At 48.8% G+C, this 14,990-nt stretch overlaps 1 protein-coding gene across 4 annotated transcripts in view; it reads right to left on the reverse strand.

The window, feature by feature from the left end:
* Positions 1–633: 633 nt before the first annotated feature.
* COA1 (cytochrome c oxidase assembly factor 1) overlaps positions 634–14,990 on the reverse strand; it is an 84,463-nt gene continuing 70,106 nt past the window's right edge. For 3 of the 4 annotated variants that reach the window (XM_045793517.2, XM_045793519.2, XM_087861214.1), the window contains exons 3-6: positions 8,212–8,311; positions 5,996–6,144; positions 1,930–2,006; positions 634–1,000 (exon numbers count right to left, since the gene is read on the reverse strand). In XM_045793517.2, coding sequence (XP_045649473.1) covers positions 901–1,000; positions 1,930–2,006; positions 5,996–6,144; positions 8,212–8,296 — 411 coding nt within the window. In that variant the 5' untranslated portion in view covers positions 8,297–8,311 and the 3' untranslated portion in view covers positions 634–900. Of the gene's footprint in view, positions 1,001–1,929; positions 2,007–5,995; positions 6,145–8,211; positions 8,312–10,411; positions 10,464–14,990 lie in introns of all 4 variants that reach the window. The other variant, XM_045793518.2, reaches the window with a different exon arrangement.

A 14,990-nucleotide genomic window follows, 5' to 3' on the forward strand; every position in this document is an offset into this window, starting at 1 on the left:
ATTAAGAATGTAGGAAAAGAGCTCATGAATGTCCTTTATTGTAGGCAATTAGAACCACATTAAGCCTAATAACACTGAGGGGGTGAAACTGGCCTTTGCAAAGCAAAGGTATCAGATTTCTGGTTTTCATCAGCTCCGGTGTTCAGAGGGAAGGAAGATCTTCGACCTCATAATACTGTTCCCTTATGAAACAGGTGAAAAAGAAAGGCGAGCTTCTCGAATATGGGGTTGTTTGTAAAACGGAGGGATAAGGACCTGTTAGCTTTAAACTACCATTCCTGAGTTAGTTTTGCATATGCTATGTACACATATAAATATTTTAAGCTTCCAAAATGTCTGGATTAAAGCAGTTATTTTGCAAATCTTCCATCAGGCAGACAGTTGGTGACTAAAACAGAAATAAGAAGATAAAACAACAGCAGTGAAGCAAAAAAAAAATATTCCAAAGGGATTGAGAATGTTCACAAGCTACTTAGCAACATGAATTCAGGGGAGGGCATTCTAATGTTACAACTGAAGACCTCTTCAGGGCTAGTTAAGTGTTGGTCTTCTCACTGATGGAACTGAAAACCGTGGGGAGGTGGGGGGAGAGGAAAAAGGAAAGATGAGAGCTGGCAAAAATTAACAAACATCTTCTTGATACTGATTCCTTTTATTCCGTACCTTGTTTTTAGACAGTGAATTTTCAAATAAATTCTTATAAATCTATAGTAAAATTTTCATTTCCGATTAAATAAAAAAACCCACAATAGTCGCGGTCAAATTAGAATTATACCAAAATTACCATAGGCCGGCACGTACAATCCCCCCTGTGGCTGGACACCTGGCTCGCAGCCCCGGAGGGCACACGGTGACGACGTAAGGCCGAGTCTGGAGAAAGCGGAGTCTTTTTGATCATCTTTACTCCGTTTTTACTTCATGCTCAGTGTTCCCACTGACCTTGAACACAGGAATCTGCTGACCGTCCTCAAGCTTTAAGAAGACTTCCTGAAGGCGCCACCTGAGAGAAACCAAAAGAACTGTCTCTCTACTCACGTTCACCAAGGCTAAAGACATGGTCAGGGGGAAAAAAAAGGAAGACAGGAAAAAAAAAAAAAAAAAAGCAGTTGTTTTTTGAATAATGTCTTAAAAGTTTTAACCACTATTGTATATTGGGGCTATGTTGACATCACGTTTTACCATTGTATTACGGGCTCCCATTGTTTAACCAGCATCACCGTCAAGGCAAGTTGAACAAAGAGTGAATGACAGGTGAATGGAAGGGGCACCAGGAAAGAGATGAAGCAGCTTATTCCCCATTTCCTAATTCACAGCAACCTTCAATTCTTGGCTGGAACTCAGCCAGCTCCTTCATTAAGCCCAGGCTCGGGGGTCAGTGAGCCCAGGGGGAACCAGGTGGGGGCTGCCTGAGGGCTGCCTGCTCCTTTTGTCCTGGAGAATTAAAACACATCTTGGCTAAACAGCAAGCATCTCTGAGAGAGGCTTCCCGAGGGGGAAGCGAGTGAATGTAGCTATTGGCAACCAGACAAGAAAAGCCAATTAATGGGGTGGAGATCTTATATAAAGAATGTGATGAATAATTCTGGAACAGGAACCCATGACTGTATTCATCTGTAACGACCGAGGCAGTGGTGTCAGAAGCTGTAACACAGCATCAACTACCGTAGATCTAGACCACGGTAACTGTAAAGTCCTTCACGGTCAGCAATACGAGGAGAGGACAATTCAGTAGATTGTACTGGATAAAATGTCTGTACGGACCTAAGAGCCAACACACTGGCGTGGTGTCCAGGCTGTGAAACTTTTCAAGCTTCGAAAAACAAACCCCTCTTACTGCACTCATTTCACTACAGATGAAAATGGGAATCGGGATTGTTTCCATCAGAAAGTTCTCCCGCTGCCCCATTCCCACCCACCTTCCCACAATACCTCTGAAAGGGGGCGTCTCTGGATGAGCTGACATGGAGATGGCCCTCTGCCTTGGGTCCAGAGACAGGAATCTTCAACTGGGGGGTTAAAAATGTGAGACACGATTGCAATCACTGTGGTCCTCTAACGAGATGAAAGCGTGATGTTTTCGGAGTGAACCCTAAGAAGTCCAATGATCATTCATAGAACTGGTGGTTTTCTAACTGAGCCTCGCTGCAGAATTGACCTGATTTTCCTTCTGGCTCCCTCCAAATGTCCTGCCCCTCTTTGGACGGTTTGGTGAGGTCAACGGCAGTCCTCCTAGTTGGCAAAGGGACCCTATGTGCAAACTCAATGCTCTGAGTACTGACACTGATATTCAAAAAGCCACCGTTACAAAAGAACGAACTGCAGGAACGTGCGACAACACGAGATCAAAGACAAGCCAAGTGAGAGACCTTACCCGAAACTATATAATGCATGATTTCATGGTCCAGAACAGGATAAACCATGTTGGAAAAAAGTACCAGAAAACGGACAGTCTCTAGAGGGGCTGAGGCATGTGAGAGGACCAGGTAGGAAGAGCATGCGGGACTCCGAGGTGACGTGAACAGCCGACATCGGACGGGGGCTTGAGCTGGACAGGTGTATGCATGTGTTAAAACTCGTCAGATAAGAGAGTCAGATTTGTACCTTTCCCTGAATGCAAGTTTTACCTCAAAAAAAAAAAAAAGGAAAGAACCATAAACAAATATTAAACTCTGGTTAATGATATGTTGCTTATGTGTTTAAAGCAAGTGCATGGATGCTGGAAAATAATGTGCTCGCGGACGGAGATATGACTACACGAACAGATATGGGGTAAAGCAAGTCGAGTACAACATTATAGTTGACCCTTGAACACGATTTCAAAATCTGCACCTAACTTTTGACTTCCCCAAAACTTAACTACTGATGCCCACTGCTGACGGGAAGCCTGACTGATGGCAGAAAGTCGATGAACACATACTTCGTGCGTTACATGTATGCAACGCTGGATTCTAACGAGAAAGTAAGCTAGAGAATAAAATGGTAAGAGAACCATAAGGAAGAGCAAACGCTGTCCTGTAATGGAAAAAACTCCGTGTGTTCAGTGGGCCCACGCAGTTCAAAGCAGTGTCATTCAAGGGTCAACTCTCATCGTAGAATCCAGGGAGCAGTTACACGGATGCCACAGTGTAAATTCTTTTATCTTTTCTGTAAGTCTGTAACTTTTCATAATAAAAGAGGGGGAAAATCCACAGTTTAAAAGGAGGAGCTATGACCAGCAAACGTTTTGGTTCGTTCTTTGACTTCTCCTGAGCTGAGAGATGGCATATCTCACCCGCCCCACACTGCCACCAAGAGAAAGAACTGCCTGGTGTAGACACGCAACCTTTGTGTTTTTTCTCCCTCTTTCAGTGACTGAAACCCACTCTACAGAAGACATGGGTTTTGTAATGGTGGCTGCACACCCCACGTGAATAAGCAGTCACCTAGTCATGCTAAGACAGCGCATCAGGGTCCCCCTTTAGCAACAGAGCCACAGCTTTTCTCGGGATGACAAAATTAAGCAACAGGGGCGCCTGGGGGGCTCAGTCATTAAGCGTCTGCCTTCAGCTCAGGTCATGATCGCAGGGTCCTGGGACCGAGTCCTGCATTGGGCTCCCTGCTCAGCGGGGAGCCTGCTTCTCCCTCTGCTCTCTGCTGCTCCCCCTGCTTATGCTCTCTCTCTGTCTCTCTGTCAAATAAATAAATAAAATCTTTAAAAAACAAAAAAAAAAGGAAAAGAGAAGAAAAAGGTCTTAAAAAATAAAAATAAAATAAAATGAAGCAACAGAGCCCTGCGTCTCTGCACTGAGCAGCTAAAAGAAAACAAAAGAAGCAAGCAGGACTATGAAGAACAGCGAACGTCAGGGTCAACGTCTGCACTTCAGAGAGCCAAGTCAGCGGGGGTGCAGAGGCGCCCTGCACACCGGTCTCTTCACCGGCCAGGCCTTGCCGAAGAGCACAGCTGAACGTCTGCTAAACCAACATGCTGGGAGTTACTATTCCGCACATACATTGGGGAAAAAATCCTTCGGTGTGACGACTACGTCACGAGCCACTGACCCTTCTTACGTCTGGACAAAATCAATGCACCACGAATGGGGGCCGTGGGACGAAGTGGCACGTGCTGCATACGGGCTTCCTTAGAACAGCTGCTTCGGAGGGAAGCAAGCAAAGAATGCCGAGAAGATGTCACGCACGCTCCGCACACGGAGGAGCGAGAGCCGCTGTGACAGGTGGCTCTGCGGCGGCCGACCTGGAACCCGTCACGGTGGAGCCACGGCGTCGGACACGCAGCCGACCCGAACCCAGCACCACGGCCAGCACCGCCGCGGCTCCGCGAGGGCCCTGGGCTGCACGAAGCCCGGCAGGAAGTCCTCTCGGCTCCTCTCGGGCGGTGCCAGATCCCGGGCCCAGGCGAAAGCCGGACCCGACCAGAGGAGCTGCCCCAGCGCGACCACCACAGTGCCCAGCGCTCACGAGGGCACCAGACCGCAGAACCGACGCTGCACCCCTGCCCTCGGCAAAGGCGCCCGCAGCCCCCTAAGCGTCAGAGCCGGGCCCCGTGCTCTGTGCTGGAGACACCGTGAGCGGCCGGACCCCATCCGTGGCCTTCCACGTTCTCGTGCTTGCGGGGACCCGGCCAATGCGGACACACGCAGGAGCCATACCACGTGGTGTGAAAGACCTGACGCCATGTGGCACCCAATGGGCACCTGCGATCTGTCTGCCCCTTCCCTTTTCTCCTCCTGGGCTCCTCCTCTCACTTAGTGGTACTGCCACCTTTCCACTCATCCACGTCAGACACTAAAGCATGACCTCTGACCCACCCCCCTCCTGACAGAACCAAGCCACAGCTCTGGTTCGGGCTCTCACCACTGTACACCTGCATGGCCACACTGCCTTCCTAAAGGCAGTCCCCTGTGCCGGGTCCTTGGGTATTGTCAATCAGCACGAATTTACCTTCTTTTAAAGCTAGACCAACTATTTTTATCAAAATCTTGAGCATGAATGGCTTTTGGAAGAAAAAAATCCCAATGAAACTATTCCCATTAAAAAATTAACAAAAACAACAATAACAAAAAATTTGTAAATAACTCACACCAGAGTATCTCACTCTTATCCTTAAAGTCCTTCATGGCTTCTGCTGGCCCCGGAATCAGGTGTGCACACGTCACACGATGACGTCACAGCCCTGTAGCCCAGCCCATCCGACCTGCCCGCGCCTCCCCTGGCAGCCTGAACCCCCCCGCCCACCCGAGTTCACACCGGCAGGGAGCACGGCCACAGGGAGCACGGCCACGGGCCTTCACGTTTCTGCTGCTCCTTAGCCTGGCGCGCCTCTGCACAACGACAGCCCAGCTCGCTAACTGCTCCCTCCTGGGCCACGACCACAGCGCCTGCTTCATCCCGTCTGACTTGGAGTTTTAAACTACAGCCCCCGAAGGCCTTCTGCATGTCTGTATGCCCCACACAGCTTAGAATCATTCCTCTAACTTGACGTGAACTCAAAACCTATTTGTTAAACAGAAGAGTAAGTGCATTTCCTACTCAGGCGAGTTTATCAGCTGGACCAGAAAAGACAAGACATAACTGAGAGAACGGACCGGCATTCCATGGAAGCAATGCAGGTCAAAGAGAATCGAAACTACAGTTTCCAGAGTCGCTCACACTTGAACGAGCCTTGACTGGCTGCAGAGGTCCTTCAAGTTCAAAGCTGAAACTGTGGCACATACCATGGTCGCTTCCCTACAACCCGCAGTTCAAGACGGGGACCCAAGCCAGAACACGCCTTCCCTGCCACGCTGATTCCTCAGAAAGGAGGACGAATAGATGAGAGTAAAGTCATCCATATCGCTTTATGGAAGGTGCTCGGTGATACCTAGCTGCGGCTTTCCTTAGTGAATTTTCTCATCCTGAATCCTTATTCCAGCTTCTCCAAGACCCTCCCCGATGACGGCAGCCCTCTCCCCAGCTTCAGCAGGCACCCAGGCTGCAGTCTGCAAGGGGAGCACGTTACCTGGGCGTTGACGATGTCCACGAAGTTGGCCCTGTCGATGAGGTGGAGACAGTGGACGTTGAGAGGAGCGCCCAGAGCTTCCAGGGCCTCGGGGTGGCTGTGCAGCTGCTCCAATGCCAGCTGATAATAGGACGTCTTGGTAAAAGCTTCTAAAGGGGAAAGACAGTTGTTACGTTTATTTTTCTTTTTGAAACTAGGTCAGGTAGACTCTCTGTAGAAAGTTAGAGGATACGATTCATGTATAGCATGGAAACAGAAACAAATGTGAAATTTCTGGATGGAAAAACAGGTAGGGAGCATTTACTCTAAGCTCCCCATTTTAGAGAAAGTCAGTCAGTATCTGCGGGATTGTGGCAGATAAACTTAAGCAAGGGACTTGATCTTTCTGTGCCTCCATTTCTCCTTCTCTCATCTCCTGCCTCATGCATTGCCTCGTTTCTTCATCTAAGGGGTTGGCTTGGATCTTCTCTAGCTTTCCTTTCAGTCCTAAAGTGCTAGGACTCCATGACTTGCTCGAAGTGACACAGCTCGTCTGCGGCAGAGCTGGGACCAAAATCGAGGACTCCGGACTTCTAAACACTGCTCCTCCACTAAGATGAAGGTCCTGATAAAGCAGCACAAAATCAGACAGACCACAACTTCAACAACAACAAAGCCCTTGGGCCAAGAAACAGAGACTGAAAATGCTCATTTTTCAAGGTTTATAGATTTAGGGCAACACTTCCTGTAGGTAAAGCTTTTAAACTTCTCTCAGTCTCAGGTACACTTCCTGGCCCAAAGGCTACTAGTAACTCCAGGAAGCATCTCCCTGAAGTTGTAAGGTAGACGGGTTGCCCTCGGGAGGGAGCAAAGATAGAGAGAGCAAAGGTAGGCTTCCCAAGGAGGGCTTTCAGTCTGGCAACAAGAAAGAGCGTCCCTCCTCTAGGCCCAATCCCAGGAATGGAAGGGAAAGACAGCCTAAGCCTGGAGGTACCGGGGAGAATGCTCCCCCTGGGCTGCTTCCCAAGAGTGCGTGAGCAGGGGACTGCAGGTGTGACCAGGTGCCAGCCAAGACAGGAAAAGGAGAAGCAGAAGCTGGGTCCGGAGTTCCACGGTCAGACACTGTTCTCAGTATTTCACGTATCTTACAATTCTCAGGATCTCACAGGTTGTAAGATGCATTGTACGACAACCTCATGCCCCGGCACTGATATTATCCCTCATCACACAGGTGACTGAGGTGAGGAGGGCCCCCCACAAGGCCGCACAGCAGCACCGAGCTTCAGCTGTGTCTACCAGACGACCCCAGCCTCGTAAAAGGGGGAAAGGCCGGCAGTCCTCTGACCCGTAAAATGCATCCATCCCTGCTGTGTCCTGTCCCCATCCCTGAGGCAGAGGGGAGAGGAGCCTGAGGTATTCCGGGCTGAATTGTCCCTGGCAGCGCTCATCGCAGGCCACCTCAAGACTCAGAGCCTTGCGGGCCAACTCTGAGGGAAGGTGGAGAAGGACGTACGCAGAGGACACCGAGCTCTCTCTGCCTGTCTGCTGGCAGGCAGTGAAAACGGCACAGAGGCAGGGTGAGAAGCCAAGCTGGGCAGGCACAAAGGATCTTCAAAGAAAGTCAGTCTAGAAAAAAACTGCTGATGCTTTGCAACCAGTAGCACTGAAATGACCTTCTGCGTCTTGGCTGCCCACAGGAACTGTGGCCTGTCTTTACAAATTCAAATTTGGGTGCAGTGGGGCTGGAAGCGGCTTCTGTCAGCATTTTGCATCCTGGACTCGGCTTTTATTTTCTGCTCTCAGCGGAGTCCCTTGCTCGGGGTCCCCTCCTCGGCTAAATCAATAGCAGAGACCGGCAGGGCAAACAGGCTGACGACACTGGAGAAACAGCCAGCTTTCCCCACCTGTGAGCCATCTGGTGTTCCCCTTCCCTCTCTTCCCGTAATCTCAGAAATCTTAAGGGGTCTCGGGAGTGTGCACTGGAGTGATAGCCCATCTTGCTTTCGACAAAACTTCTGATGCAAACGAAACCTGGTCCTTTTATATGCACGTGTAGGGACCGTAGGATGCGCAGGAAACTAGAGCCAATGGGAATGGGCTCCTGGCTTCTAAAAATAGCCCTCTCCTTCTCTCGCTAATGTGCTGAAAGCATCTCAAGTACCTCCTCTGATGGAGAAGCAGGGCTGAGAGAGTGAGGAGAAAGCCGGCCGGGGCAGCCGGGTTCGCTGGATACTTACTCTGTATAAGGTAATATGCAACGGTGCAGCCCCCGCCTGCCACCACGCTCGCAGAAAAGACCAGTTTCCCCAGAGACCATGGCATTTTGCTTCCTGGAGACTTGAAAACAAAAGACAGGAAGTTATTGTTAAATTCAGGGTTAGGCCAAGGGCCTTTGCCTGCCTGGGCCCCACAGAGAAAGGAAAGCTGACGAGGAAGACGGCAAGGAGGCGAGGCCACCTTCCCTGTTTGCTTCCTTTCAGAAAGCCAGGGCTGCTTCTGGAGCCAAAGCGAAAGGGCCCTCCCGAGAGTGGCCCACATCCAGGACCCAGGCCGTGGGGGCGACGGCTGAGCACAGAGCGAGCATTCAGCCCTGCTGTGTTTCGGGGCAGAACCCAGCCTGCGTGCCAAGTCCTGCGCAGCCAGGACGCACAACCACTTTGTCTCACGCTGGCTGGTAAACAGGAAGCTTCTCGTTTTGTAGCAATGGTTGGTCTGAGGAGCCTACGAATGGGTCGGCGTGGTCACTGGTTGCTTTCTTTCATATTTTGAAAAATGTCCCACCCCCTGGATGAGGAAAATGTGGTCATGACTTTCAGGATGAACGAGCAGATGGAGAGGAGCCAGCTCAGCCAATTCGGCACACCACACCCACCCTGGCCTGGACTCCTGTCTCCTGGAGGCCTGGGTGGGGCTTGGAGCAGCCCCTGGGCCTAAGGCACCCATCAGCCTCCTTCCTTCCCAGCGGCCATTTCACCACGGCTCACACCGGGCCTGGGCCATTCTGTGAAGCTGTAAGATTCCCGGCCCTAAAACAGAGTAGAACACTGGCTTAGATCCGGGTCACCATTCAAATGCCCACAGGACCACACAAGTCACATAAATGAGAGCAGACACTGAAAAGTGAGGCGCGCATAGCCCAGCCAAGGGACAGCTTCTACCCGGCTCCAGCCGACAATGGTTATGTGGGCCAAATCTGGATGGATCTCCCAGTATTTCAAGAGGTCTTTCACGGGAAACTGTTCTAATTCTAAATGTTGACAACTAAAAAAAAAAAAAAAAAAAAAAAAAAAACCAACAAAATGCCTGTGAGTCAGATTCTTTCTGGAAGCTTCCAGTTTGCTTTGACCACACACGCTGCATTAGGGCAGCCTCACGCTGTGAGATTTAGGTAAATTCCTCTGTCTCTGTTGATATTTCTCCAAAAAGAAATGAGATTTTGGACAGAGATGGAAATCCCAGCTTATATAAAAGGAAAGATGAAAAGTGTTTATGTCCCCATTTGAAGATTTAACCTTAGATGTTACGTGCTTCTTTAGGACAAAGCTTTTGATGTGACGTAAAGGGGTCCAAGGCATTGCCGTGCAAGAGAACTGAGCATAATGCTAGTTCCTCCACCGGCTGGACCTGTGAGTCAAGGTATCCATATTTTCACCATCTCCTCCTTTACCTTCTAGAATACAGAGCGTAATAACAACAGTCTGCTTATCACTTCTGAAACGTGCAGGTACGTGAATCCATAAGAAGGCCTGTTGGAGAAAGTTCCTCATGTGGATATTCTTTCAGGGAACTGAGAACCAAACACACCCTCAGACTGGGCCAAAGTTGACCAGTTCTACACTACAATAACATTAAACCGAGATTTATGTATGGAAAGGATTTTCATCAACATATCAAATTAGGGAGGATAAAGATGTAGATCACCCTCGTATTAATTTACTTATATCCAGTTTTATTCAACTAAGAGAAGGCCACCGAAACCCCAGACACATGTCGTAGGGCTGCCGTGACAGTTTTGGCCAGTGCTGGGTAGCGTGTAAGAATATTTATCAAAGATGAGTGTCAGTCAATTATAGCAATGTGATCTGGGAAAAGCCATTTAGTCTCATAATGAAAATGGTCAGAGCATCTCCAAAAAATGCGTGAATCAGATCTTGCTTCATGTGAAGGACAGTTGAGGAGGGTGGGGCAGGGAGCGTGAATCGTGCAGAATTCCCCACAAGGCTGTAGTTTCTTAAGCTGGCAGGAGGCGTGGGGGGAAGTGTCCTGAAACAATGCAGAGAATAGCCACCCATCTCTCACGTGAAGTTACAGTCACAAGTGGACACCAGAGACCAGGAAAAACACACAACTGTTGGGGGAGCAACTCGCATCTACCGCCTAACTTGAGAACAGTCTGGTGGGTTCTAATGGGGAACACAGCCCCAGAATATTCATTACCTTGGCCACTCCACAGCACAGCTTTCTTGAAAATCATCAAAGGAAAGGTGCTCTGCAATTAGATGAGGATCTTACATTAAAGTCACTTTCCACACCCAATTCTCTCTGATTTCCAGTTTTAGCCAAGATTTATTACCAAGCCAAGCCTTGCAACATGAACGAGTTAGGTTTCAGTTTCAAAACAAGCCTTGCCTATAAAGGGCCCTGGTTTCGCCCCTTTCTCTTCTGCCATGTTAAGAAGCGACAACAAAGCCTGCTGGTTTCCTGCGTGTGTGCTACTATCTCTTGCAGCAATCAGAAAACTGGTGGGGGAGGGGCAGGACCTGCGACAGGCGTTTGACCACAGCGCGGGTAAGCCCGGGCCCAGGCAGCCGCCCACCAGAATGAGACGTTATCCACAGAAGCTGTGCACCATGAATGACAGACAGTTTCTCAGGGTTAAAAGGAAACAACAGTGCATTAAGTGCACACACAGACTTCAATAATGATAACAGGTAACAAATCTCTCTCGCTATCAGGTGCGTGGCACCTGTATTCTAAGCACTATACATACAATACTTCATTTAATTCTCCCAATCACCACATGAAGTAGGAACTACTGTTATCATCCCCATTTTACAGATCAGGAAACTGAGGCACAGAGAGGTGAAGGAGAACTGGGATTCAGACCCAGGCAGCCTGGCCCAGGATCTGTGCTCTTAACCACCATGATACACTGACTTGAAGATGCCTGCTGATTTCGGAAATACTGAAACGTAAAAAAATAAATATGTCTCTGAATATATTCATAATGTTCAGTGCACGAAGGGCTTCTCATATATGCCTTTCCCGCTATCTTTCGTGGTAAGAACATGGCACGTACTTGTACTTTCACTCTTTCTTTTGTTTAGCAAATGGCTGCTGAGGGCCTGCTCTGGTCGGACAAGCAGCAGTGAGGGGACTCTGGACGAGTCACAAAAGGGCCTCAAATACAACTGTGCGGGTCAGGACAGCACAGTCCTCGCAGGCTGCCATTTCCAGGTGAAACATCCTAGACTCCTATTGATTAAGACAGTTTTCCAACAGTTGGAAGTTTGAGAAAGTGACTTGAGGAAGGGAGGGTGCCTTTTTACTAATTTGCACAGAGGTGCGGAGAGGCGAGCCACAGCCTGGTCAGTCAACCAGAGATGTGCACCAGGAGAGGAAGGGACATCCGGGAAGCGTCGACTCTGCCTGGAGGGAATCAGCAAAGCTTGCACAGAGAAAATCGACTCAGCAGAGAAAGCAGGGAGACAGGCTTCAGATCAGTAGAAATGGAGAGCAAAGGCCCAGCAGCGAAAAAGAGAGAGAGAGAGAGAGAGAAAGCTACAGAAGTACAGGGGAGTGGGAGCGGCTTGAGCCACAGGACGTTAGGTGGGGAAACAGAGGCAGTTCCTGCTAAGAGAGGCCATCACCCTGAGCTGCTGGGCTCTAGTCCGCAGACGAGGGGCTGCAGACAGGGGAGCAGCGACGCAGCAGGACCGGTCAGAAGACCTATGACAGAGAGTGAAGCCCAGAGCTCACACTGAGGGAGGAAGAGTGTATCAAAAGGGCGGTTTCTTAAAATATTTATTTACTAATTGGTACATGAGGTCATCCTCAAAAGGACGACAGGGCTAACAAGGATGCATATTTTAGAAGAAGAGAAAAAAACTGAATGAGAAAACGAAGCCAAATAGAAAATAATTTTAAGAAAAGAAATGCAGCTGCGGTACAGTTAGTACACAAAATCACACCCTCTGCCGACCACACAAAGCCTGAGCAAGCTCTCTCCCACACGCGCTCAGCAATGGGGCCTCTGAAGTGGCTCGTATTGCACACGACATCCCCAGAACTTTTTTTGAGAAGTTCACAACGTCCAAAGAACTACTTTTTTTTTTTTTTATAACATCCCACAATAAAAGCCACAATCACGGTCCAAGAAAAAATAGAACGAAGTGGCCAAAACAGCGAGGCCTGAGTGGGGAGCTCTGATGGGCTGCCTTGCCTCAAAGGAGAACCGAGACGGTCACGACTGACCTGGTGTGTGTGTGTGAAAGTGAGGTGAGGGGTTTGGGAGTGGGGGTGGGGGGGACCGGGGACTCAGGCCCTGCACCTTTTCACTCAGCTTCAGTTTACTTGCCTCATCAGCTGTCTTGAAGAAAGTGTTCAGCAGCCCCCAAACTCACACGCAAAAAATGCAAAAAGGCGTAGGAGAGAACTAGAGATAGACGTTAGGCTACCTCCAACGATTGTTCATTTTAGAACTGAGCTTTTGAGAACGGAAAATTTTTTAATTTGATGTGAAACTCTGCAAGAAACTCAACTTCAGTTCCTCACACACAGTCACTTAAGGGAAGATGTTTTGCTTTACAGTTAACTAAGGGGCAAGGGTTGTGACACATTTTGAAAATTAAGCTGGTTGGCCACAAGAGGGGAGGACAAAGTACAGGCAAGCTCTCTTCAGAAAGCAGTCCTAGTAGGTCTGCTCTGACACACAAAGGGTGACTTGGGCCCCCAAAGCCCAATGGCTTACAAACTTTCTAGAACGCCTTTCTAGAATCAAAGGGCAATCTGGGAAACAGATGCTGTCAGAGCTGCTCAAGCCAGCACAGGGCTGGAGGGCCCTCCTGTCTGCCACCCTTTGAGCCTCCAACCAGATGAACGTGTGCAGGAAGTATCGTTAGGGGGATAAACAGAAGCAGCCAGGGGTTCAAGCCACAGGCAGGATCTGACCAGGGAAGCATGGAAGCGGTCTCGCGGTACGATCTCAAGCTGGGCTGCGCATCAGAATCATCTGAAGAGCTTTAAAAAAATCCCGAAAAACAAAAACAGATGTCTAGGCCACTCCCCAGATCAATTAAAACAGAATCCATGGGGGTGGGATCCAGGCCCGGGTGTTTTTTAAGCTCTTTAGGTGATCCTAAGATGCGGCCAAGCTCAGGAGCCAGTGGTCCGCAGGAACAAAGCACAGAAAGTCAGCCATGGCCTGAGGTGCAAAGGCTGGTCAGGTGACCCCACAGGGAATCCTGGCAAGTTAGAGACTAGAAACAGCTCTTCTCTCCATGCCACACACACCACCTACCCCCATCGCACCTTGAGAGATTTAGAGCCTGTGGCAATAAATGGAATGGACTGCTCTTCCCAAGGATTCTGGCACTGGGCAAGACGCAGACTACCCTAGGGGCCAGGTCGGACGGTGGGAACCCCAGGCCGAGATCCGCCAGTCCGTGAGATAAAATCCCTGAGTTTCATAAAAGTTGAGCTCAGGAGGCCCTCACAGTAAGGCAATCATCCCAAAACCCAACTGAGGAAGAAGGACCAATCTAGAGATAAAAATCCTTGATTTTTAAGGGGCATTTTTCTCATATTGTGCATTTCTGAAAATCAGCTATGTCTTACAAACTGAATCTCTACAGCACGGTGATTCTTTCCTCTCCACCACCATCCCCAAATTGTTAAAACCATGACCACCTTAATATGTGGGCCTCACAGGCAGCAGAAGTGGAGAAAGGCCAGAGCCTATCCATGAACCCAGAGCCACGTGACCTTCCCAGCAAGACTACTGACATCCCACGGTTCTCTGCAGAAGTGGAGAAAGGCCAGAGCCTATCCATGAACCCAGAGCCACGTGACCTTCCCAGCAAGACTACTGACATCCCACGGTTCTCTCTAACTCTGGGCTTCGCTGGGGGAGACCCATCCCAGGGATAATCTACCCACTCACTTAACTTTCCTCTGCATGACATGTGGCTGGCCTGGCTTGTTCCACCCACATCTGAGTGACTTCTACGGGCCAGGCACAATGCAGGATATGTTATATGCACTACTTCCACCCACATCTGAGTGACTACTACGGGCCAGGCACAATGCAGGATATGTTATATGCACCTCTAATACAGTATCTATGAAGGGTAGATATTTTTGCCTGTTTTGAGCTAGGAAGAAAGCCTCAAGAAAGGTTCTGAAACAGCTCATCTGTCCACAGCAGAGCTATTACATGCATCCGTCTGATCCCAGAGGCCACGTTTTTTTTTTCCACTAAGTAACAAAACCCATGTTACAGGCCACAGGTTTCAGAACAGTCAGCTTCCCATACAGGTGGTATGTGCTGTCCAAAAGCCACCCCACAAGTTCACATGTGCCATCTGCAGGAAGCAAGCAAATCATCACTAACCTGGGAAACAGTTTAATCAATATATCCCCAAACTATAATTTTAGGGCTCAAGACAAAACAAAGACATATAAAATCTATTTAGACACTACAGGAAGAGGAGGAGAGATCTTCCCTGCTTGTTGAGTGACACAGTCCACTGCTACTACCCGCTGAGGATTACATATCCTTCCAGCCTTTATAAAATCAAACCATGAGGGGTAGGGGAAGAGAAGGGACAGAACAAATGCCTAAGAAAAGAGAGATGAAATAATTACATCAATAGGAATATAAATTGGAATGAAAGGATAACAAATAAAATTAAAAAGACAAAAATACAGAAAAAAAATAAGATTTTAAGAAAAAAGTATGAATAGCAAAATTACGAAATAAAAGAAGGTAAACTTTAAAAAAAAACAGAATGTGTTA

The sequence above is a fragment of the Ursus americanus genome, chromosome 3, assembly GCF_024610735.1.
Source record: "Ursus americanus isolate L20-20 chromosome 3, mUrsAme1.1.p, whole genome shotgun sequence".
Taxonomy (NCBI): Eukaryota; Metazoa; Chordata; class Mammalia; order Carnivora; family Ursidae; genus Ursus; species Ursus americanus.